This window comes from Colletotrichum destructivum, chromosome 2 (assembly GCF_034447905.1).
Source record: "Colletotrichum destructivum chromosome 2, complete sequence".
In the NCBI taxonomy this organism is placed as follows: domain Eukaryota; kingdom Fungi; phylum Ascomycota; class Sordariomycetes; order Glomerellales; family Glomerellaceae; genus Colletotrichum; species Colletotrichum destructivum.
Window position 1 is genome coordinate 302,834 of NC_085897.1, and position 22,418 is coordinate 325,251.

Genomic DNA, 22,418 nt, shown 5'->3' on the forward strand with positions numbered 1-22,418 from the left:
TAGGGAGAGGGGGGGGGGGGGGGAGGGGGGGGGGGAACTACCGCGATCAACATCGGGGACCTTGCTGTGTGCATACAGGTAGGGTTTGATTCTTCGGATGGCACAAGTATTTCCCGCCTCGTTGCCTCCTCTTCCTCCTCCTTCCCCCCTCTCCTCCTCTGCTGACTGTAACATCGGGGCGAAAATCACTTGGCATTGTTTGGAAAGACTCTGCGATGAGCAGGACAAACCAAACCCTCTTCCTCCCCCCCGGTGTGCTAAAAATACGCAACTGACAACCAAGCCCCCCCTCCCTCTGCGACTAACTCCCGTATGCTGAAAGGTTCGTTCCATGATTCAAACGTTATATGCCAAGACCATCAAGGCCTCCTCGGCGTGACGCAGTTTGATCACCATCGGACCATTTTGTTTGTTGCGTAACTTTACTCAGTTCAAGCTTATTGCAAGAACCCTTGCGCGCTGGGTTCATGATACAAGGCGCCACGACGGTTTCAGCAGATTCGCGTCTCCGCGGAAGCACTTCATCATCAACCACCAAGGGGTTGCCAAGCGAGTGTCGACGACAATAGGACAAGATGATGCTGCGACCCCAGAGTTCAGCTATTCACAAGGGTACCACTGCCGGCAAGGTCTCGACTTGCCCTGAAGCGAAGAAATACGTTGCCTAACTGAAACCTCCTGCCGGCGCTTCGAGTGGAATCGCCTTCCTCCTACTCCTGAGTGAATGGTTGAATCGGAGCCTCCGCATAGTTTCACGAGCTAACTTGGCTGTCTGGACGTTAGACTTTCCGTCCCGCGGGTCTTGGCACAAGGTAGCCCCTTGGACTCTCCCAACTACACTGCGTGCCGGGACGGATCAGGGGCAGACGCCAAGAAAGCCCTATTCAAGCGCGAGAAGCCGTAAGTGTTGCGTCGCTCGCGTGCTGTCTTGGTACGGTGAACGTCTGGCGGCAGACGCGGGTTTCTTTCGACCACTTTGCGGATGATGTGTTTTCTTTCTGGGTTTGCAGGATCTTGTAGGCCTGATCCAGAAACTGCGCATGTCAGAAACCTCTTTCATTTGAAAATCGGGCGGCCATGGCTTCAAAGATACTGGACTACTGGTGTTTCCCAGGCAAAATCATGCAAAAAAGTTTTTTCATCGACATTTTGTGGCATGACGAACAATGAACTCGTTCACCGGCTGGGTTGCAGTGAAGAAGACGAGCTCTTGATGGAAAAATTGACGCATTTCTCTGCAAAGGGCCAACAGCAACAAAGTATTCGAGGACGACGAGTCCACCAACACAGACGGCTCGGAGGAGAACTCTTCTGAGCCTCCCTCGAGACGTCGATATATAAAGTCAGGCTAGTCTTCCTCTTACTCCTTGAATACCAACATACTCGCCAAACAGTGATCGCCATTGTCTGCCGCGCATCGGACAAACCTGATGGATAAAGGTATCAGCGCCAGCAGCTATGCGGTGTCAAGAGAAGCCACTACAGAAATTGTAGGGTGTCCCATGAATAAGGTACGTGAGGTAATTATCAAAACGTACCAAAATGAGTTCAAACGTCGGGTTAGTAGACTCTCATGACATATCCCGACCGGGACTCTGTAGTGGCATTGATACCGCGCAAGCGTCTCAAGACCCCGAGTTTTCTGCCAGGATCAACAAGTTGATCGGATTTTTGAAGGCGGAAACTTCAGCTGGCTTCCTGACGATTATTGATAGAACTTGTAGCGATGTCTAAAGGGGTCGTCGAAAATAAGGATTCCACCATAGGCTGAACCGGCGATCAAGTACACACATTTGATGTCTTCCATATCTTAGTTTGGCAAGGGAGCTTACCAGGACGCGCAGTTTCTGGATTCCTCTCATCCAGACGGCGATCCCATGCCCTCTTGAGGCTGATGCACGATGCTGTGAGCTTGATATTGCCAGAAACCGCATTCACCATGTGCCGTATCACGAGTAGTATTGAAACAGGACCCAGATCAAAGTTCACAATCCAAAAAATTAGGGATATCTATGCACCATCACCTATACGGCAATATTCGGCGGGTATGATGTGTGTCAACACCATCCATTCATTCATCAGCACGCGATCGTTCGTCCTCGGCTTCCGTCGTCCATCCATCTAGCCCGACAACCCTTCATGCGCCGCTGCCGCCCCGCTTAGTCCAGAACTTCTTGTCCACCTTGTCCTTCCCGGCCGGCGCGGCGGTGTCGTGCTTCTTCTCAAAGTCCTCGTTGTGCTCGTCCACCTCGCGCTGCTGCTCGTCGGTGAGCTTCTCGTCGCCCACGCTGGCGTTGGAGATCTTGGGCTGCGGCGGGTTCGTCTTCCTGGCGTCGGCGATGTCCCTGATGTCCGTCGACGCCAGGCCGGGCTTTTCGCTCAGGAAACGCCGTGTCGACGGCGTGGCGGTCGCGCGCGCGGCCATTGGCGCCGAGCGAGCCGTGTGTGAGAGCGAGGACAGCACTCTTTGGCGGATGATGTTGGAAGCCATCGTGTGTGTGTGTGTTTGTAGAAGCGGAAATCTCTATATGAGGAGTGCGTGTGATTGAATGTTGCTTGACGATTGGCGATGTCGTATTGCTATTCGATGCGTGGATAGTCTGAAGCTGTGCGGTCTGTCTTGCGTGAAGAACAACAACGGCCTCTCCTCGCCCGGGCTCAAGCTTGTGATAAACAAAAAGAGTAGCATGATGTCATCCGGTGACGCGGGCTTGGGGATGGCGCATGCAGCAAAGATCGCCGCTTGTGTGATCGGGGTTTGGGAGTTTGGGGTATGTAGGATGGATCACTACGACATAATGACCAAGCGCGTCAGTCTTGGCTGTGTGCTGTCTCAATCGGGACTTGGAAAACAAGCTGCCAAACACACAAAAAAGGGACATTGTGTTTCCATGGGCTTGGAGAATGTCAGAATACGTTGTGATGCGGCGACAACCGCCATATATGCCAAGCTAGATAAGAGTCTAGAAGTCTCTCTAGGAAGTCTCTCTGGACTTGTCTCACTCAAACCATCACAGCCGGAGACCCGTTCAGATTCACAGGCCCCTTCAGTCAGTCGTTCCACAGGCAGAACTAAACGTGGCTAATTACTCTCACGAATGGTACTCGAAACCTGCTTGCCCTCGTCCGAATTACTACCATCCGAAGATGTTCGCAACCCCTTCTCTTGCACGAGCGTCTCGCCGGCAGACGGACCGAGAAGGCGCCCGGCGGCGTCGTGAGTAGCATCCCACTCGTCCACCTCGGAAATCGGCACCTTTCGGAGCTTGTTGCTCTGAGCGCCGTCGTCAAGGCTGATGAGCTCCTGTCGCAACTTGTAGCCTTTCCACTTGGGCAGGAGGAACGCCCATAGCCAGTAGTAGATGGCGCATGTGAGAAGACTAGAGACCGGCGTCAGCAATACAATAACAAGACAGCAGTACAGGCCAAGGGGGAAGAAAAGAGATGCTCACATTCCGATACCAGTCACGGCGTACGTCGCGTACCAGAAGCTCACGTCACCGGCGTACTGGCCACCTGCGGGAGGATACCACGGCATGATGAGAAGGTAGAGCTGGATGCAGATGTTAAAGATAATCACCACGTGCCACGCTTTAAATTCGGGCTCGGGGAGATTCGCCTTTCTGCGGCGCCAGCGGACGACATAGATGCCCACGGCCATTGCGAGGTTGAAAGCGGCCGCCGGGAAGACGCCGAGATCGTTCACTGTTCCCAAAGTAGTCAGTGCTGGGGAAACCATCGGCATTGGTAGACCGGCCAAAACGCACCAAAGGTGAACGCGTCTCCGGCGGGGACGGCGAGGATCATCAGAGCAGTCAAGAACCAGATCACCAGGTACGGCCCAAGAGGGGTTCCGAAGGGCTTGGTGGAAACCCAGAACGTGGTCCAAGGCAGGACACCCTGGCGACCGCACTCTCTGATGCGACGAGACAAGCCGATGATGACGGCGATCATGTTGCCAAAGGAGGCCAACGCGATGAGAAAGTTGAGGCCGCGGACGGCGCCGCTATTGCCAAACACATGCTCGAAGAAGAGACTGGCGACAGTGAGGCCAGAGTTCTCGAACTCGTCTCTCGGGACTTGAAGCAATTTCCATCCGTCAGCTCATGGGGGTCGTCATCGGTTGCATGTTTGGGACTTGGGGCAATCTTACCGGCAGCGAAGAAGGCAACGTTTGCAAACATGTACAGGATGTACACGGTCGTCAATGCTGCCGTTGCGTAGATCTTGAGCGACCTGACGGGGTTCTAGCGAGCGCCATTTTGTCAGTTCAAGACAATCACCGCCATGGGTAAGACCGTTTCGTCAACCATACCTTGACTTCGTTGGCCACGTTGAAGGCGTTGTTGTAGCCTCCGTACGAGAAGATGATGCGGTACAGCGCCGTCGTCATGCCGTACGCGCTGGCCGTCGAGCTACCAGACCACGCGTCCTGGAAGTTGGCCGTGGGGTTCTCGACCTTGGTGCCGCCGCCCAGCACGACGAAGCCAGTGATGATGACGAAGAGCAGCGTGCAGATCTTGACGACGCCGACGCCGTTAGAGAACCAGTAGGCGTACTTGGTGTTGAACACGAGTGCTATGGTTTCGGTCAGAACACGGTTATTCGTGATAGGTCAACGAGGGACGGCACTTACTCAAGGTCGCGAGACTGTAGCATGCGAGAGCGGTACCCTTGATCTGCCAATTAGTGCCTTCGTGGCCCGAGATGGCGATGAGATAGTTGGCCATGACTGTCGGGTTTCGGTCAGCCTCTTCGTTCGAAATAAGGGGCAGCTCATTATGATCATCGACTAACCCGTAGCATTGGCGCTTCCAAAGGAGAGAATGACACTCTGGACGGCAAACGTCGTCGGGAAGAGCCACATGGGCCGGGGGTATGCCTGCTCGAGGAAGACCACCTCGGAGCCGGAACGACTGGGGAAGTACGCGGTGAATTCGAGATAGACGGCCCCCGATGCGAGACACAGCTAGGAACCATGTAATCAGATTCTTGTTTCTCCGCGAACAACTATCCAAAAACGCAAGACGTACCATGTAACCGAGTGTCCAGTACACAAAACTGACGCCCACAGAGCCCGTGCCCGCCAAGATGCTGGCCGCTGGAAAGACGTTCGTTAGCATGATACCTAACTAATATTATGTCTTAACAAAGGCTGGACTTACGCGTAGAGTAGATACCAGCGCCAATCATCATCGTGATGTTCAGCAGAGTGATGGTCACCGGACCGACGGAGTACCCCAGCGGGGAGTTGTTCTCGACAGGCGCACCCGACGCGTCCTGGTAGGTAGGCGGTGCATCGTTGCCTCCCTTTTCACCAATGTACTGGGTGCTTCCGGCAGAGATCTGCTCCCTTTGGGCATCTCCCACCGTCCCCGAAGCGTTGCTTCGTTCGCCAAACGGCCGCCGCCAAGCCATGGTTCAAGACTGACCAGAAGAGTACAGGACTGGAAAAGGAAGGTGTCTCAGAGGTGTCTTCTGAGTCTGGATCTTAGTCTGGAACGAAGGTATCGGGCTGATAGGAATCCCTAGCAAGGGTGCTACATGATGTGCACTCAAGAGCGTGCCGAGGACTGCGTTCGCACGGGAACTATTTAAAGGGAAGGCTTCTCTCAACGGCATGCTCTTTGGCTGCACCCTCTGAACATTCGAAACAGGCTTAGATCGGGGGTAACTGCATGGTTTCCTGTGTGCCACTGCAACATCGCCGAGAGAGATGGTGGGCTGCTGTCAGTAACGGGCCGTTGTTGATTTCAACATCGGAGGGGCGGATGACACAACCGGCTCCGATGTGGGGGATCGAGGGGGGAGGACGAGCAGGGTTTGGTGATGACAACACGAACGACCGGCATGGCGAATGTTCCCTGCCAGACATGAAGACTTTTTGGAGCTAAGCGGGCACAGTAACGCTTTCACTGCGGTGATCGGTTCGTAAAATTAAGAAATAATGAACGACCTGGCAAAATCTCTGATCTCAACTTGAGCCTGGGATTCCATTATGAAGCCGCGGTCCAGTGGACATATTCGAGTGCCTCCGACTGTGAATGTGCCGTTCGTTGTCAACATCCAACACGCGTGCCGAAGATCGGCATCCGTAAATCACCTCACTTCCCGATTAAAGTCAAAAAGGGCAAACAGAGTACGTAAAACCAGATTGTTGACGATGGCGCAATCCAACAAAGACTCCATCGCGGAATTTCCGAGCTAGAGCCGTAGCTGCAATGTGAAGCCCGCAAGCCTTGCTTCTGTTGGTTCGATCAGAACGGACCCCCGCCCACGCGGCACTGGCCTTGCATACCGAAGGATTCGTGCCCACTGCCGACTGATATTTTCATGGTCTTGTTACTGTATTCGTTAGTAGTGAGGCGGATGAGGGCTGCAGTAGCCGGTGGTGGTGGCGGCTGGTCCAACTGATCGAGGCCCAGGAACTCACTCACCAAGGTCGGGATGCTGCGCGATTATCATCACAAAAAATCGCATGGCTACCAACCGAGCACTTAGCATCCGGTCTCATTACGTACTGTGGCTGAAATAGAAAGCCTAGATCCGAGTCCATGTGTCTCCGTTCGGAGTTGTTGGAAACCAAGCGAATCATGATAGCCCGATTACGCTCCCCTGCGGCCATGCCACGCGGTGGGAGCACGAACAATAAAGAGAGAAATCCCCACGATCGTAGAGGAACCAAAGGTTTTCGAGGGAAACAAGACGACAAGAGACATGGTGGAATCTTCGGTTTCCTATGCTCGTAGTCTTGTTGTTCGCACTGCCAAGACATTACCGCACCTACTCCTCCTCTGAAGATGTACTTTTCTTTCGCCGTTGATTTCCCATTTCATGGCCACTACGTTGTTGCGCCGCGGGCAGAGAGTCTGGGCATCCGCGGTTATGCAGTCCCTTGCCGAGAGGCTGCCGGGTGTTGATCGCGCCATAGCGGGCCGCTCCGCATGTCTTGGCTGCACGCCGATGTGCAAATGGTTTCCAAGACGACCAACTCTAACGTTCGTAACGTGCACAGGGTCTGAGAAGTAGATTCAGATGCAAGTATTCCATGCGCTTCAGCATTGCCAAATGAGCTTTCGGAAGCTTGTGTGCTGTCTCTAGTCTATGGTTGGCATAGTGAGCTCTCAACGCAGTAACGTAAAGTTTGTGGAACAGTCAAGCAAAATAACTCAAAGTCACTTCATTAGTTCTTACAACTTATCACAACTTCACGTGCTGAAGGTAAGAACATAAAAGTCCGAGGACGAACCAAGCATGTACAGCTAACGCGAGGGCGTATGTACGAAAGCGCAGTAAGGGACCGTAAAAGACTGGATTCGACCAACAATATTGCTTAAGCTTGCCCTGAAGAACAGCAGCATTGTTTTGTGCTACGTTAAAGATGCCTCTAGGAATTAAAGCCATCCTGTATCGATCCTCTGGCTGTTCAGAGGCCCTCTTTTCCCTCTCCTACTTCACAGGACAAGAGCAGATAGAACACGACAGACTACAGTGCACAAGAGGGACGAGTTTTTTGACAAAGGGGTTCGTGTTGTGTGGGAGGGGGAGGAAGGTCAAAAAAAGACATACAAATATTCAACTCTCTATTCTCAAGGAGTCTGGTTGATTTGGTTGCCAAACTTCGCGTTGCCATCTTGATTATTTATGCATGTGACGAACGTGCTGGTATGAGGCGGTGCTTCCGCCAACCTTGAACATTTTAAAGTCAACGCCATGTATGATAACAAACCATGCAGTCTGATCCCACACATCGGTACTTCAGCCTAGGTAGTCAGCGGTAACTCCTTGGCTTAATAATGTAGTGATTTACCTCGGTTTCAACACGGTCAATGGATGGTGAAGAAGGCAAAACACTTTTGTTTGCTCCAAGATCAGTAATCGAGTTCCGCTGGAATGATGTTGCTCCCTTTCCAGACTCGGCTTGACAATTGGTCCGAAGGAAGGCCCGGGACAAGTCTTCTAGGCGTGGAAAGTCTAATTCCCAAGCCCAAACACATCTTTTGGGTGCCCAGTTTAGGTTTTATCATCGACGGAAGCTGTGTATATAGGGATCTCCAAAACCTGCCAGATTCAGGTGTATTGTTCCCAGGTTACGTTTGTTCAAAACATCTACCAACTACCCCAATCCAAAGCCATGGCTGCCTCATCAAACTTTGCACTCGAGAAGACTGCGGTTGTTCTCATAGATCCGTATAACGACTTCCTCCACCCCGAAGGCAAGCTCTTCCCCGCGGTGCAAGAGTCCCTCACAGCTACGGACACTGTCGCCCACCTCAAGACACTCGTGGCGGCGGCCCGAAGCCGTCGGGTCCCGATCTTTTACGCCCTGCACCAGCACTGGAGGGAGGGAATCTTTGACGGGTGGCGACATGTCAACCCAGCGGCTGCAAAGGCCACGGGCATCTTCCAGGAAGGCGGCTGGGGGGTGGAGATTCTCGAGGGATTGCAGCCGGACTTGAGCGGGAACAGAGACGTGGTTGTCAGCAAGCATTGGAACAGCAGGTATTGTTTTCGTGGACAGGTTCTCTCCAGATGTCATGTACAAAACACTGACGGGGCCGCCTTTGCGCTTATTAGCGGTTTCGCCAACACTGATCTTGACTACCAACTTCGCCAACGCGGATTCTCCCACTTGGTTCTTGCCGGCATGACAGCCAACACATGCTATGAGTCTACGGCACGGTACGCCAGAGAGCTGTGAGTGCCTCCTATACTTGGCTCTTAGTCTGTTGAGAGGTGATGACAGAATAATGACTGACGACTTACAAAAGTGGCTATCATCTTACCCTTCTGTGAGTATCTTCACCCCCAGTGGAAGTTCCCATTTGAGATATCCTCATGGGGGAGTGCTGACAACTCTCATCACTCAGGACCGATGCGACCGCTGGGTTCAGCACGGCGGCAAAGGATGCCGCGACGAATCTTGTCTGGCCTCTGATCGCTGAGCGTATCATGACGGTCGATGAGTATATCTCCCAAATGGAGGAAAGCACCACAGAAGAGACGAAGAAGTGAATCATAAAGTCTACATTTGGGAAGGCGGATACGGAATGATGAAAGTGCATTAGAAAATCAAACATCTGATCACTCGAACTTTGTAACACATTTCAGTAGGCGCGTAGACAGGAGCTGAAGGGGGGGGGAGGTAAGAGACATTATTTTTTAAATACTAAAGTTACAAAGGCTGTGCTTACACCAGCGTTCATTGAGAGAATGGCGCGTATCGCTTCCCCACGACGGTGCCGTTCCCGACAGAGGCGTCGGTGTAAATCGACAGTACGTCGGTGCTGTTGTCGTACTCGACGCCGCACTTCTCGGAGAAGCCGGAGAACTTGTCGACCCTCTCCTGCAGGTACTTGCTGAACCCGTCCCTCGAGCAGCTGGTCCCGGGCCCGTCAGCGCAGCCGGCCAAGGGCTGCGGGGCGCTGTTCACCAGCACGCGGTAGAAGTCGCCGTCGTCGTAGCCGTAGGCCCCGGTGCAGTTGAGGCGCTCGATGGCGATGTTGCCGAGGAACGGCAGGATGTTGGACGCCCTCCAGGCGCGGCGGTAGTTGATGCGGTCGAGCGGCATCGTGTCGTTGATCTGGCTCTCGATGCCGACGAACTCGGAGTTGTTGAAGAGGCCCATGGCGACGGCGACCATGGGCGGCAGCTCACGGTGCGTGAAGCTGACGTAGATGTCCTCGTCGGTGGTGCCCTGCTCCTGCAGCAAGAGGTTCGCGGTGGCGTTGAGCCAGGGGAGGCCGACGTATCCGGAGGCGTCCAGGCCGTAGCCCGAGTTGTAGTGGTAGCGAATGTCTTCGGTGTACTCCCAGGCGAGCCAGTCGTCCGGGGTGAAGAGGTCGAGGTCGCAGAAGGGCGACTTGCCGCGGATGACGGTCTCGTAGCCGCAGAGCTGCTGCATGCCGAAGACGTCGCTGGTGGTGAAGTTGAAGTCCGGGGCGAGGTCGTTGAAGCGGGCGATGATGGGCTTGGTGTATTTCTCCTGGAAGACGGCGGACTGCTCGCTGCCGGCGGACGAGGAGTAGGCCGGGCAGGCCTTGTAGGGGGTCAGGCTGTCGGCGCCGGACTCCTTGGACTCGTAGATGCTGACGACGTTCATGGTGTTGTCGTCGCTCTCGAGGCCGCGGACCAGGGACTGCGCGGACTTGACGGTCCTCTCGGCGGAGGAGGTCCAGACCTTCTTGGGCAGCCGCAGGTTGGGGTATCTGAACTCGAGGTCGACGCCCAGCCGCGCCGCCTCCAACCTTCCCACGCGGGTCAGGAGAGAGGTCTCGGCCTCGGAGACGGGGGCGTCCCAGTCGGCCAGGAAGTTCAGGTACGGGATCTTGCTCCATTCGATCCCGGTCTTGTTCTCCAGCTTCTCGAGGAAGGGCTCGATGTACTCCTCAAAGTCGAAGTCGTTTGCGTAGATGGCCGCATGGCGCACGAGGTAAGCGGCACGCTCCGCCGTGCAACCTTGGGGAACGTCCGGGGAGGGCTGGGGGTCCTGCGACTCGAAGTAGGGAGCGATGCCTCCCAGATGCGTCAACGGGTTGAAGCTATACGTCGAGTACAGCGCCGAAGCCGACGAGTAGGCGACGAAGGGCAGGACATGGAGGAGCTTGGAGCTCAGACTCTGTTGGCGAGCCATTTGTTTGTCGGTGATGCGCGAACGATGATGGTTCGAATGGTTAAGCTGCAACTTGAGAACAGCGAGAAAGGCGGCCTTGGAGTTGCGCTTTGAACCAACATCACAAGTGAGCGAGCGACTAGTCACGCCTGATATAAATAACTACGGGCATATTTCTTCGACCGTGAGATCATTGGGGAGCATGCCAAAAAGAAAGAAAGCTAGCTGCCCACTTAATCCCCCCCCCCGGTTGTACTGACGTCAGGAACCGTTTGTCTTAGTTAGCTTAGGTAGTCCGGGGCTTGATCAAGTTCGCGTTGTGGACTGATGGATCTCTTGGGAGCTCTCCACTATCAACCATCAACCGGCAAACCGGCAGGCATAGCTCGGCTTGGATTTGGGTCTGGAAATTCCTACGTTGGGTTCTCTACGTCATGCAATGTGGATGAGATCGTCTGCTGGCGGCGCGCTGCGGCTCTGCCATTGGCGATCACACCGATAATTACCGAGACCAGTAATGCTGATGATTGGTGGAGAGGCCCAGGTCTGGCACATTCGAGATCGTGCTATAGGTATATATATACACGCTACGGAGACAGAATGACGGCACTTGTCAGGGGGGGGCAGGGGGGGGCTACCGTTTGGCCGCGCGGAACGTCACCGAATGGGGATTTCGCGGGTGTTGGTGTGTTGGCATAAGCTGATGGCGGCTGAGTCTGGAGATGTTCTAGACTTTGGCCAGAACGGCATATTGGTTCTCCCAGCATAGCATGTCGAGGCGTGTTTGGGAGAGTCCCGGAAGTAACACCCGGGAGCCGCTCACTCAATTTATTTGTTTACCCTGTTTGGCGCATGTTTAACTCTTTGACCGGACCGGAGGACGAACACACGTTCATCGCTAGCTAGACTGGGCCTCCGATGACCCCTGCGTGTGTGCCCCTCTGCCACATAACGTCTGTGCTTCCTCCATTGAGTTCAGTGACATTGGGTGGCTTGGGTTCCCTCTTTGCGACCTTTTCACTCGAAATGGACCCTGCTGCTGCTGCTGTCAAAAACACGATTGCAAGAAGGCGTGGAGGGTTGATTGTGTGTAACAGCAACGCAACACATAGCATAGCGCATTCAACTTTCTAGGCGGCACGGCTTCCATATTCCCCGGGGGATGCCCTCCCAGCTGGTGGCTCCGCACAGCTATGTGGTGCCTGGAAGCCTGCAGTATGTATCCGTGTTCTGCCCCCAAGACACGAAGACGCGCCAGCTACCCATGCAGTCAGGTTGATGAAGAGTTCAAGTCATCCAGGCCGATGACGATGCGAGCAAAACCATCCAGTTGTTCCTTGTTCTTTTGGGTTCCAATGAAACATCGTAGACTTGTTGAAACACAACGTGTGCATGGGTAACTGAAGGGCCCGGTTCCCATCAGGCAGAAGAGACGCTGGATTGACCATTGTAGGCGATGTTTTTGCGCTGCAACTGCTTTCTTGATCGGTTAAACAGTTATTATAAGTCCGAACATCATTGGAATAACGGTCGATTCGCGGTTGTCGGAGCCATTCCAAGGGTAATGGTTACTGGGGACCTACCTGCATCCAGCATCAGTCAATTACCGTCAATCTATTTGCGTTGAACCTTATAACCTTCGTCCTTCAGCGCGTTGCAGACTGCCCCGTTCATGACTCGGTGTGCTGGAATCCCCACTCACCTTCTGGATTCGAGCGGCCACGTGTTGGGATATCTTTCCACCCGCGGACCCTCACTCAGCCTACTCAATCGGTCTCGGCTACAACACCCAAAGCAACCATTCGGCAGTCTTGTTCGAGTCTACTTCTCATGATGGCCTCGGTGTTGCACGAAAGGCTGACTGGCCTGCTGGAAACAGCCAGGCCGGCTGTCGTCCGAGCCATCCAACAGGCTCTCCAGTGGGTTGCCGCCAACAAAGGCCAAACAGCGTGGGGAGCAGTGACGGCCGTCCTCCTGTACCTGAACGTCAAGAGGTTTCCACTGGTGTGGCATGTAAGTTTGGCCAGTTTGGACGAACGAACTCCCCCTATCTCTCCTACAGTAGATGTGATGGAAAATGGTGTGCTCACGCGCCGAACCGCAGCTCCGCGTCTTCCGCAGCATCTGGTGGCCAAGAAAGGGCCATTTCGGAAGCAAACCCGGCTCCGTGTTCCGTCCCGTCGTCACGCCGTCACGCGTGACCCTGCTGGAGTCGGACTACAACCTGCACAAGTCCAACAGCACCTACTTCTCCGACCTCGACGTCGGGAGAACCGATCTCCTCGCCGCCCTGCGAGCCGAGGCGGCCCGCGGCGGCCTGTACAAGGAGTACAAGAACGGCGTCATGGTCCTGCTGGCCGGCACCTCGTGCATCTTCAAGAAGGAAATCAAGCCGGGCGCCGCCTTCGACATGCACAGCCGCATCCTCACCTGGGACAAGAAATGGTTGTACGTCGTGACCCATTTCGTGGAGAAGAGCAGCAAGGGCGCCGATTCGTCGTACACGTACCAGCCGTGGAAGAAGCCGGAAGACGGGAAGACGACCGCCTCCAAATCCCCCGTCGTGTTCGCCACCGCCATCTCCAAGTGCGTCGTCAAGGCCGGCCGGCTCACGGTGCCCCCCGAGAAGTTCCTCCAGGCGGCGGGGGTCCTCGCCACCGCCGCCCAAGGCCATTCAGATGACGAGCCTAGCGGAGCTGACGGAAACCCGGGCGACGGATCGGACTCGTCCGGCGACGAGGGGTGGACGTGGGCCAGAGTGGAGGAAGAGCGTCTCCGGGCGCTGAGCATGGCGGACGGTTTTGCCAGCGGGTTGGATGCAGCACATGAAGAGTTCTATGCTCTGGGATAGACGAGTGGTAATATTTGGCTTCGCAGGACTCTAGACGGGGACTTCACTAGATTGCGCAACAAGATAGACATAGAATAGTGTCAAGGACCTCCCTCCCTTGCAGCGATGGGGTTACAGAAGCAGACATGCAAGTCGCCCTTTTCAGAAAGGGGAACATTTACATGACCAAAGCAGTGTGATAATCCTGGGCATTTGCGGCACAGCAAGCCCCAATCCAGCACGTGCCTTGAACCCCCCCCTACGCTTGCTTACATATATCTTACCCTAACCAATCCTCTTACACGGGTCTCAGACGCGTGAACTCGGTTCTTTTTAAATCTCTCCCTCCTCTTCCTCTCCGACGACGTACGACGTAATCAGATTACTCGAGCCGTCTTGTTCTCTTTTTCCCTCATTCGACAAGCCTCTACACGAAGCCCAATCATCTCATCTCACTCCTCCCCGAACGCCCCATCACCCCGATTGCCTCGATTACCCCTGAATCCAGATACCAACCCCTCATCCACCATGGCAAACACGGTCTATGTCATCACGGGCACCAACAAGGGCATCGGTCTCGGCATGGTCAAGGCCCTCATCGCCCGACCATCTACGACTGTCGTTGCGTCGGTTCGCAGTGACCAAGCCGCTGCGTCGTTGAAATCCTCCGTCGAGGACGTGGCCAAGGGCGACAAATCCGAGCTTCACATCATGCTCCTGGATTTCACCAAGGCTCCCGAGCCGGCCAAAGTTCTGGAGGCCTTCAACGCTGCTACCTCTGGCACAGTCGATCGCATCGACGTCGTCGTCAGTAACGCCGCCGCGGCTTCCCCGGGAACGCCATCTCTGGCCATCTCCAGCGAAGACCTGCGGAACGCATTCGAGATCAACACCATCGCCCCCCTCATGGTCTTCCAGGGCCTCTGGCCCCTGATGAGCCAGCCTCGGGCCACGGGTGACGTCCCCGCCAAGTTCATCGGGATTACCTCGTCTGTTGGCTCGATCGAGTCCCAGGAGCCCTTTCCAGGCGGCGCTTATGGTCCGAGCAAGGCCGCGCTGAACTGGCTGGTCAAGTCACTGCATAATCAGCACGAGAACCTGGTCAGCGTAGCCGTTCACCCTGGATGGGTCCAGACAGATATGGGCTACCACGCGGCCAAGGAGTGGAAGTACGACCCCGGTCCCCCCGAGACTGTCGACGACTCCGTCAAGGGGGTTCTCGGCGTGATTGATGGGGCCAGCCGAGAGACCACCTCGGGAAAACTCGTAACGCAAACGGGCGAGATCGTTCCCTGGTAAGGGGGGAAGCTTCAAAGCAAAGGCGAGCAGCACATCTCTGGGGGCCTGCAACGACTGCCAATGATTTCAGGGCATGGTAATCTATACATTCATCGGCATATGGTTATTACTAGTTAACTACATTTCGCTAACGCTTTGTCCGTGGATAAGTTTGAGGCGTCCCCTTTCATGCAAAAGTCCCAGCTGCAGACTGTTCGTGTGTAATATGGTTTTGCGGTTTGCTTTTGGAGAGAGTATCCCCAGCACACATGAGGACTCTTGGACAGAACACCTCATACGTGCAGCCAAGTAACGCCCAACGAAAAACACTTGGCTGGATGTCAACCCCCTCCTCGCCTATGCCGGCTCGAGGCAAACAAAGTGGCACAATCCAATCATTTCGTCTCAAAGTGCAGTTGAAAAGAACCAACCGTCAATGAAGCGGGGGTCGCGCATCAGTCACGCATACAAGTGGTGGCATCAGCAAGGGGCCATTTCCGTAAGGAGGCTACATTTAACCAGCACATTCCCCCCTTCGAAAGCTGGTGATTCTCCCACTACTCTTCACTTTTCTTGGAGAGGATTTTTTTTTGACAACCCAAGTCACGCAATGGCTGATTATGCGCACCACCCAGCAGCCGAGGTAGCCTCATACCCATTTCTCTACTGCAGATGTCTGCTAACCTTGAGATTAGGACGTTCCGGCAGATGACGATTCATCTTCAGTTTCTGCCTCTGTAACTTGGCCGTTTCCCTCGATATGAGTCTCCAAGCTGACAAGGGTTAGTCTGTTGACGATTCGCTAGTGTCTTTGCGATCTAGCATCCTTGACTATCGGCGAGAGAACGGGCGTACATATCATCGGCTTAGTGATGGGAGTATGTTCTTTTTTCTTTTTGTTCTTTTTTTGCTCAATGAACTCAAGCTCACAGGCTAACATCACTCATTCCATGTAGAGTATATGCTCCCCAATGACGAGGTATGGTTTCTCGGCACATTGGCTAGAAGAGCGGCACCTGACTTACCTGTGAAATCATAGAAAGAACAAGACCGACTAGGTAGCTACGTCACCGCGAAACTCTTTCGACGGAGTCCTAACAAGGGTAGACTTGACACACCACTTGTGGCTTCTGACCTGGGATGACGCTCTCTGTAAATGCCCCAAGAAAGACGGTGCGAAACGAGTGTTGGATATCGGCACCGGGACGGGGATTTGGGCACTGGATTACGGTGAGCCGGCGAACCCCTCCCCATTTCGTCAAGGTGTAGCTGACTCTCAATCAGCGGATGAACACCCCGAAGCAATTGTTTGTACTCATCTCATTGCAACTCTTGGGATTTACGTAGCTCACTCTTCCACAGGTCCTTGGCGTCGACCTCAGTCCAATCCAACCCGACTTGTTCGTGCTCCAATCGAAATGCCTTGAAAACAGATTGATTAACTGTTTCAGTGTACCCCCGAATTGCAGTTTCGAGGTTGATGATGTGGAGAAGGATTGGACATGGGTAGAGCCCTTTGATTTCATCTTCATCAGATCTATGATCGCAAGCTTCTCCAGCTGGCCGGACATACTAGCCAAGGCATATCAGTATGTATACGCAAGCCCACTTTCTCTCTTTCTCTCTCTCTCTCTCTCTCTCTCTCTCTCTCTCTCTCTACTTGCGACGTTTCTGATCAGTGGACTCCAAATACCATAGGAGTCTCGAACCCGGTGGCTACCTCGAGCTCCACGACCATATGCTCCCGCTCAAGTGTCAAGATGGCACCATGGCAGAAGACTTCAAGCCTTACAAGTGGAACAACTTGCTTATTGAGGCTACGAACCAGATCGGTCGCCCTATCAACGTTCCCTCCACCTTTAAGCAGATGCTAGAGGACGCCGGATTCGTGGACGTTGAAGAGAGAATCGTGACATGGCCCTTCAACCCGTGGCCTAAAGACCCGAAGCTTCGGGACATTGGCTTTTGGGCCCAGGAGACCGCACTAGCTGGGATCGAGGCAGTCTCAATGGCTCTCTTCACACGGGTTCTCGATTGGGCTCCGGAGGAAGCATGGGTTTTCTGTGCCGAGGTCAGGAACGAGCATAAGAAGATTGGGGTTCATGCTTATTATGACGTGTAAGTTCTCTCTCCTGGAGCTTTCACTACCTAGAAGCTTAAGATGACTAATTGACAGTGCAGGTATGGAGTCTGGGGCCGGAAGCCCGAGGAGGAGAAGGACGGGAATCCAGAACCGGGCCAGGCATAACCACAACAGGGCTGTGAGCTGTCACTTCACTTCGTCTGCGTCCAGCTCATCGCATGCAAGCGCAACACCAATGAGCTACTAGATTACACCAACGAAAGCTTCAGTGAGACAAAGTTACTGTTCAAAACTCAAGACCAAACGGTTCATGCTCGCTTCCGCAAGATCGCCGCCGCTTGACCAATACATCGAGCGGTGAACGGCCAAGGTTGATAAATGTACCACCGCTGGCAAGGAAGATTGATCTCACTCTTTAACCAGTGAGTTCGGGTTTGGCCAGCGATTTGGTTTCATTTAAAAGGGCAAAGATATTGACGGAATTATCCATGGGTAAATACAAAGAATGGCCGCAATAGATGTATCTAAACTTGAACTGGTCCAAATACGCCTCTGGATGAGCCGGAGCTCACTTGTATGACAAATCTGGAGATAAAATGGCTACCAGGACTCTGACGCTCAGTTCAGTTCAGTCTGGATGTATTCAAAATCCTGCAAGCACCGTCAGCTCAAGCTCTTGACTCACCAGGGGGATTTTACACAATGACTTACCGCCGGATTGAGGGTCGGGAGTTTAGTTCCTGTGCTGTAAATGGCAAAGTGTGTCCCGACAAAGTTCTGCCACCCTTCCACGTACAACTGCAGCCAACGGTTCTCGACGCTCGCGAGCCACAGCGGGGCTTTGCAGCCAGTCGAATAGCCCAACCGATATCCCACGTCCTTTGCCTCGATGAAGAGCTTCACCGGGACGCCCTTGGCGACCTCCTCGTCCTCGACGTAAGTAGTATTGCGCGTTGCATCCGGACCGGTCCTTGTGTGGATGACAATGCACCGCTTTCCCGTCTCGTTCGAGTAGGTAAGGGCGATCTCGTCGTGGTAGTGGATGCTGAGGTAGACGCTGGCACCAGCCTCTTGCCGCGAGGAGTCCGGGCTGAACGCGCTGACTTCGGTGCTGAATGTCGTGTTGATATCGGCCTGCTTGCGAAGCAGCGCCGCCGGGGTCTCGCGGTCGTTGAGCGTGTACACGTTTCCTCTGATGCGGAGTTTCCCGGGGCTGGACTCGAAGTCTTTGAAGTCCTTGTAGGGCGTCCGCAGGTAGTAGTATGACTTGTCTACCAGCCCGCCCTCGAAGTCGTCGCGCCAGACCCGAGGCCTGTCGAGGTCGTAGAGGACGCCTGGCAAGTGCTCCGTGATCGGCTCGTTGTTGTTGAAAATGGGCCACCCATTCTCGTCCCACGTCACGGGACACAAGAAGGTCTCGCGACCGAGCTGGGGCAAGCCGGTACTATTTCTCGGGTTTTGGGGGCGCGTGGCGAGGAAGACTGCCCACCAGTTGCCGTTGGTGTCGTTGACAATGTCAGCATGGCCAGTGGCTAGGACAGGCAGAGACATGTCTTCTCCATTCCACAAGACGGGATTGTGCGGGTTACCCTCCCATGGGCCATCCAACGTCTTGGATCGATAGACGTTGGCCTTGTGATTAGCCTCAGTTCCCGAGTCGGCAGTGATCATATAGTATGTCCCATTCAACTTGTACAAGTGGCTTCCCTCTGTCTATGGATCTGTGCGTCAACGAGACTTCAGGCAGATAGATTTCTGAGTAAACTCACAAGTGGGTAACCAAGCTCAGGGGGTACTGTTGTTGTATGAAGCAGCCGCGAGTTGCTTAACGAGTCTCCCGTCTTAATGTCTATCTCCGTGATCCAGTTGGCAAAGTTTCCGTTGTCGACGAATTCCGAAAACGTTGTAGTCAGATAAACTGTGCCGTCATCGTCAAAAAATAGATCGGGGTCGAAACCCCATTGATCCACGTAGGTGGGCTCACTCCAACTGGTCTCGTCAAAGATGTTTGGCGTTGTCACGTAGAATGAGCGAGGTACTCTGGTGACCTATTGCGCACAATTTCAACCTGGGAGCACTAAAACGAGATTGCATATGTCTTAGGCGATACTTACGTTGTCAGGAGGACTGATGAGATCGAAGACAGTGTCGATCAAGTAAAACGTGCCATCGTGATGTCTCAGTGTCGGTGCGAAGATGCCACCGCTAGGTGCAGTGCCACGCAGGTTCAGCTGCGAGGGTCGACTGAGCGCATGCCCAATGTTCTCCCATTTCACGCTATTCTGCATTAAGGAACCGCATGTGAAGAACCCCAAGACAGAAGCACTTACAGGTCAGTGGAATGATAAATCGGGACCCCGGGAAAGTACTCGAAAGTACTGGTGGCCAAAAAGAAATCCTGTCCCACTCTGATGATGGTAGGATCGGGATTGAACCCTGGGATGATTGGATTCACGAGACAGCTTGCCAAGGCTATCGAAAAGGTTTGTCAGGACCAGTAGAGTTTCAATTTTATATTCAAGGACTCACTTGCGAACAGAGATATGGCCGAAGCCGACAAGACCGTTGCGTATTTCATGTTGTGTGACCGGTAACGAAATGCCCGATGCTCCGAAATCACACCTCAATAACTACTCAGCACTGAGTAGTCCCCTCTCTCCGCACTATGGAGTTTATATAAAATCACCCAATAACCGGTTGATCATGACGTTCGTGTTTTGACCCCTCACGGGTAAATGCCAGGCTCAATTCACCCCGGATCGCACGTTGCATTGCATCTAAGCTCAATGGGGTCAAACTTGGCGCATGTACTGTACTCGGTATTCGCAATGATGCTTGCCGAGGCGGAGCGGGCTTCTTAGCCGCTGCAAAGTAAGTAGGTAAGTAGCCGGCTAATTCAGAGTTCAATGCACGGAGAGAGACACTCTTCAGTATGCTTGTGTTTTTTTGTGAATGACCTAAACCTAGTAGTATGTGTGTGGTGTAAGGTGACAAGTGGGCAGGTCAACTGATAGATGTTTGCACAATCAGTCTCTCTGTTTCTTTTTGATGAAGACGGCCTCTTCTATTCTGTAATAATCGCACATACCTTCAAGACTCGTGATAACATTAGGCCAGCGGACTTGCCACGGTTTATGTTAGCGTGGGGTTGATGCGTGGTATCCAGTTTTTGGCCCCTAGTTCGCAAAACATCCAACTCGGAAAGTGTTATGAGTGGAAGTTGGACTTGGAGGTGAAAGCGGGGGGTATTCGAGCCTTTTGGTAAGTACAACAAAGCCTTTCTTTCAACCATCCACGGTCTCTGCTGCTGTCATGGCCGCCTTTTTGTACCAGGCCTTCATATTCATCAAAGGCAAAGATGACGGCGCTGGAGAATCCGTTTTCACTTTTACTTGCTTGACATTGGCTTGGTGTTGTCTAGTCTACGTACCATCTTCTGTAAGCGGGCGAAAAGCATATCCTAATAACACTTCCCCTCCCCATGGTTTCGAACCCAACTATCGATGTCGAAAGCAGTCTACGACGGGAGGAGATGTACCAAGCTTCTTCCTCGACTAACGCAAGCAGGGGCTGAGGCAAAGGCCACGAATGATGCTTCCTGCACTAATAATTTGGACTTCGCTGCATGGGGTAGGCCAGCACACCGTTCTCCTGGCCATGGCGGTCTTATACCAAGCGCCGCATGTCTTGCAGAGGATGTGCGTGTGGGCCTCGGTACACATTTTGAAAGATCTAAGAGACGCCAAACTGATTGTTAGTTCTCTGGCTCGTTTCATGCACTTCAAGGTCTTGGTAACATACTGTTTGCGGGGGTTTTTGTGACTGGGTTAGGAGAGATCCAGCATTGTTGACGCGGACTGTAGTATTAGGTCCTTCTGGCAAATTTGGGCTTTTGGAAAGCGTGAAAGAAACAAGAAGACAGAGTTGGTTGTGAAGGTCTTCTCAGCAGATGAAGTTTGCTTGCGTTTACTGTAAAGTGATGCTGGTTGGTGTTGTTTCTTCAAGTCTCAGCCTCAACGTGGTCTACACGGTCTTTATATTTGTGGACTATCCATTGCAGAGATATGTCTATCACAGATGCTCTTCAGGTGATTTAGTTAATCCTACCAAACCCAGTGAATTACATTGAGTATTCTAGTCTTGACCAGGTCTCTACGAGCGTTGGTAAATCTAGTGAATCGCGTCTATTACTGTCGTCATCACAACTTTCCGGGGGCAACACGTCTTGGGACAAACTCGCTCAAATTGGCAACCTAATATAGGTGTGATTCACTATTATGACTTAAATGCACTCCTTTTTCATTTGTTGATTAAGTCAAACAAAAAGTCTCACACGTTTATGTTGATCCTGTAGAATCTTTACTCATCAGTCAATTGTCTTCAGAGGCACTTTGCTACGCAAGAAGGTATTTCTTAATATTCTTATATTATTAATATTCTCATCAACATCGAGACTCTCTTACAAGATAGGTCTTGGCACGAGGTTCATTGATTTCGTCTGTCTTCATATGACCGCAGGTTGTAAGCATCGGTCCTTTTTGAGGTGTCACGTCGTCTTAGAACGATATCTGCATTGTGACATCTGCGAAAAGGCTTTGTAACTTGATGAAAGGCTCATATTTTCTCAAAGGTAGCTTAATAGGACACTATGGGATATGCACCGACTTTCTGACTTCTCATTTGTTTCGCTATCCTTCCCCGAAGAACTTGTGGTCTGGATGTAGAGCTGGTACTCCGCGCATGGCGGCCTTCCTCAGTCAAACGATCTCACCGAACTATCTACAGCTTCCACGCAGGCCTCAGAAACTTCCAAGTCAGGACTTCAATCCAGCTAAAACAAACATAGACATGCACAGCATTGCGCCAACCGACCATATCTTGAATCGAAGCGGTGCCTGCCCCAGGGCAAGCTTTTCTGTCTCCTGATACCAGATGTACACGAATATGTACAGCACACGGCTCGCCAGCCAAGCTAACGAGAGCACATTCATGGTCAACGCAGAGACACCTGCAGAATTGCCTGCCGTCACCGCAGCGGCGAACAGCGGGAGGCCTTCAAAGCCGTTGGCTGAACATGCTTCAGCCCGCAGTAAACGGCCCCGGGTCTAAAGCAGAATGTCAGAAAGTCCATGTTGCCTGAAGATCTTTCCTGTAGCATACCTTTTCATCCAACTCGGCATTCTTGATGGTTTCAGGAAAGCCCCTTGGATTGTTGCGGTCAAACAGCATTTTCCCGGGCCCCAAAATGCCCGAGTAAAGCCGTCCAAAAAGGGCGAGAACCAGCGCCGGCGGGATCTGCTTCCATGTTAGCTATCAGTTACCAACAACAAGGCTTTGTTTCCAGCTCACTGTGAAGTACGATATGTTCATAGCGAAACCTGGTAAGTATACTTTTGCGCGGTATAATGGTTCCCAGTTGAACCTAATGTACTAGAGTTTGATGCTATATGTACCGTCGAGTTGAGAGCGTGGTTCTCGATTATTGCTGTGATTTACTCCACTAGGATTCAATACCCAGCATCTTCTCCAGGCATTCATTGGACGGATTCTCGGCCTTCGGACTTCGTCGTTGGACCGCGTTCACCCCGATCGGGACAATCAATGACGTTTATTAC

At 53.0% G+C, this 22,418-nt stretch overlaps 9 protein-coding genes across 9 annotated transcripts; 4 read left to right on the forward strand and 5 right to left on the reverse strand.

The window, feature by feature from the left end:
- Positions 1-2,077: 2,077 nt before the first annotated feature.
- CDEST_02270 (uncharacterized protein) lies at positions 2,078-2,619 on the reverse strand. The gene has a single exon (XM_062918429.1). It carries the CDS (start codon positions 2,489-2,491, stop codon positions 2,138-2,140), a length of 354 nt encoding a protein of 117 aa, XP_062774480.1. The 5' UTR covers positions 2,492-2,619; the 3' UTR covers positions 2,078-2,137.
- A 463-nt stretch (positions 2,620-3,082) lies between these two features.
- Positions 3,083-5,418, reverse strand: CDEST_02271 (Putative amino acid/polyamine transporter I; the record flags this gene model as incomplete). Its single annotated transcript, XM_062918430.1, has 9 exons — positions 3,083-3,380; positions 3,453-3,705; positions 3,768-4,079; positions 4,154-4,247; positions 4,316-4,578; positions 4,637-4,732; positions 4,798-4,969; positions 5,034-5,101; positions 5,166-5,418. The coding sequence occupies 9 exons, from the start codon at positions 5,416-5,418 to the stop codon at positions 3,083-3,085; spliced, it is 1,809 nt and encodes a 602-aa protein (XP_062774481.1).
- Positions 5,419-8,134: 2,716 nt separating this feature from the next.
- CDEST_02272 (Putative isochorismatase) lies at positions 8,135-9,015 on the forward strand (the record flags this gene model as incomplete). The annotated part of the gene is made up of 2 exons (XM_062918431.1): positions 8,135-8,697; positions 8,871-9,015. 2 exons carry the CDS (start codon positions 8,135-8,137, stop codon positions 9,013-9,015), a joined length of 708 nt encoding a protein of 235 aa, XP_062774482.1.
- Positions 9,016-9,140: 125 nt separating this feature from the next.
- CDEST_02273 (Putative histidine phosphatase superfamily, clade-2) lies at positions 9,141-10,751 on the reverse strand. Its single transcript, XM_062918432.1, has one exon. It carries the CDS (start codon positions 10,631-10,633, stop codon positions 9,203-9,205), a length of 1,431 nt encoding a protein of 476 aa, XP_062774483.1. The 5' UTR covers positions 10,634-10,751; the 3' UTR covers positions 9,141-9,202.
- A 1,317-nt stretch (positions 10,752-12,068) lies between these two features.
- On the forward strand, positions 12,069-13,681 carry CDEST_02274 (Putative HotDog domain superfamily protein; the record flags this gene model as incomplete). Its single annotated transcript, XM_062918433.1, has 3 exons — positions 12,069-12,173; positions 12,263-12,625; positions 12,717-13,681. The coding sequence occupies 3 exons, from the start codon at positions 12,069-12,071 to the stop codon at positions 13,461-13,463; spliced, it is 1,215 nt and encodes a 404-aa protein (XP_062774484.1). The 3' UTR covers positions 13,464-13,681.
- Positions 13,682-13,769: 88 nt separating this feature from the next.
- Positions 13,770-14,842, forward strand: CDEST_02275 (Putative short-chain dehydrogenase/reductase SDR, NAD(P)-binding domain superfamily). Its single transcript, XM_062918434.1, has one exon. It carries the CDS (start codon positions 13,971-13,973, stop codon positions 14,739-14,741), a length of 771 nt encoding a protein of 256 aa, XP_062774485.1. The 5' UTR covers positions 13,770-13,970; the 3' UTR covers positions 14,742-14,842.
- A 1-nt stretch (position 14,843) lies between these two features.
- On the forward strand, positions 14,844-17,330 carry CDEST_02276 (Putative S-adenosyl-L-methionine-dependent methyltransferase superfamily). Its single transcript, XM_062918435.1, has 11 exons — positions 14,844-15,363; positions 15,416-15,457; positions 15,508-15,598; positions 15,677-15,699; positions 15,760-15,778; positions 15,828-15,950; positions 16,005-16,027; positions 16,083-16,120; positions 16,172-16,309; positions 16,419-16,838; positions 16,902-17,330. The coding sequence occupies exons 1-11, from the start codon at positions 15,157-15,159 to the stop codon at positions 16,966-16,968; spliced, it is 1,191 nt and encodes a 396-aa protein (XP_062774486.1). The 5' UTR covers positions 14,844-15,156; the 3' UTR covers positions 16,969-17,330.
- A 1-nt stretch (position 17,331) lies between these two features.
- On the reverse strand, positions 17,332-19,419 carry CDEST_02277 (Putative glycoside hydrolase, family 43, concanavalin A-like lectin/glucanase domain superfamily). The gene is made up of 6 exons (XM_062918436.1): positions 19,333-19,419; positions 19,134-19,275; positions 18,918-19,080; positions 18,573-18,851; positions 17,515-18,516; positions 17,332-17,454 (listed from the first exon to the last, which is right to left on the reverse strand). The coding sequence occupies exons 1-6, from the start codon at positions 19,379-19,381 to the stop codon at positions 17,422-17,424; spliced, it is 1,668 nt and encodes a 555-aa protein (XP_062774487.1). The 5' UTR covers positions 19,382-19,419; the 3' UTR covers positions 17,332-17,421.
- A 2,016-nt stretch (positions 19,420-21,435) lies between these two features.
- CDEST_02278 (Putative membrane-associated, eicosanoid/glutathione metabolism (MAPEG) protein) lies at positions 21,436-22,387 on the reverse strand. Its single transcript, XM_062918437.1, has 3 exons — positions 22,153-22,387; positions 21,964-22,098; positions 21,436-21,908 (listed from the first exon to the last, which is right to left on the reverse strand). Exons 1-3 carry the CDS (start codon positions 22,171-22,173, stop codon positions 21,618-21,620), a joined length of 447 nt encoding a protein of 148 aa, XP_062774488.1. The 5' UTR covers positions 22,174-22,387; the 3' UTR covers positions 21,436-21,617.
- Positions 22,388-22,418: the final 31 nt, after the last annotated feature.

Coding starts and splice junctions, on each gene's coding strand:
- CDEST_02270 (XM_062918429.1), bottom strand. CDS start 2,491: ATGGCTTCCAACATCATCCGCCAAAGAGTGCTGTCCTCGCTCTCACAC.
- CDEST_02273 (XM_062918432.1), bottom strand. CDS start 10,633: ATGGCTCGCCAACAGAGTCTGAGCTCCAAGCTCCTCCATGTCCTGCCC.
- CDEST_02275 (XM_062918434.1), top strand. CDS start 13,971: ATGGCAAACACGGTCTATGTCATCACGGGCACCAACAAGGGCATCGGT.
- CDEST_02276 (XM_062918435.1), top strand. CDS start 15,157: ATGAAGCGGGGGTCGCGCATCAGTCACGCATACAAGTGGTGGCATCAG. Junction 15,458..15,507: donor CATCTTCAGTTTCTGCCTCT/GTAACTTGGCCG, acceptor GACAAGGGTTAG/TCTGTTGACGATTCGCTAGT. Junction 16,310..16,418: donor ATACTAGCCAAGGCATATCA/GTATGTATACGC, acceptor CAAATACCATAG/GAGTCTCGAACCCGGTGGCT.
- CDEST_02277 (XM_062918436.1), bottom strand. CDS start 19,381: ATGAAATACGCAACGGTCTTGTCGGCTTCGGCCATATCTCTGTTCGCA. Junction 19,276..19,332: donor GGCCATATCTCTGTTCGCAA/GTGAGTCCTTGA, acceptor CCTTTTCGATAG/CCTTGGCAAGCTGTCTCGTG. Junction 19,081..19,133: donor ATTTATCATTCCACTGACCT/GTAAGTGCTTCT, acceptor AATGCAGAATAG/CGTGAAATGGGAGAACATTG.
- CDEST_02278 (XM_062918437.1), bottom strand. CDS start 22,173: ATGAACATATCGTACTTCACA. Junction 22,099..22,152: donor TGAACATATCGTACTTCACA/GTGAGCTGGAAA, acceptor ACATGGAAGCAG/ATCCCGCCGGCGCTGGTTCT. Junction 21,909..21,963: donor ATGCCGAGTTGGATGAAAAG/GTATGCTACAGG, acceptor ATTCTGCTTTAG/ACCCGGGGCCGTTTACTGCG.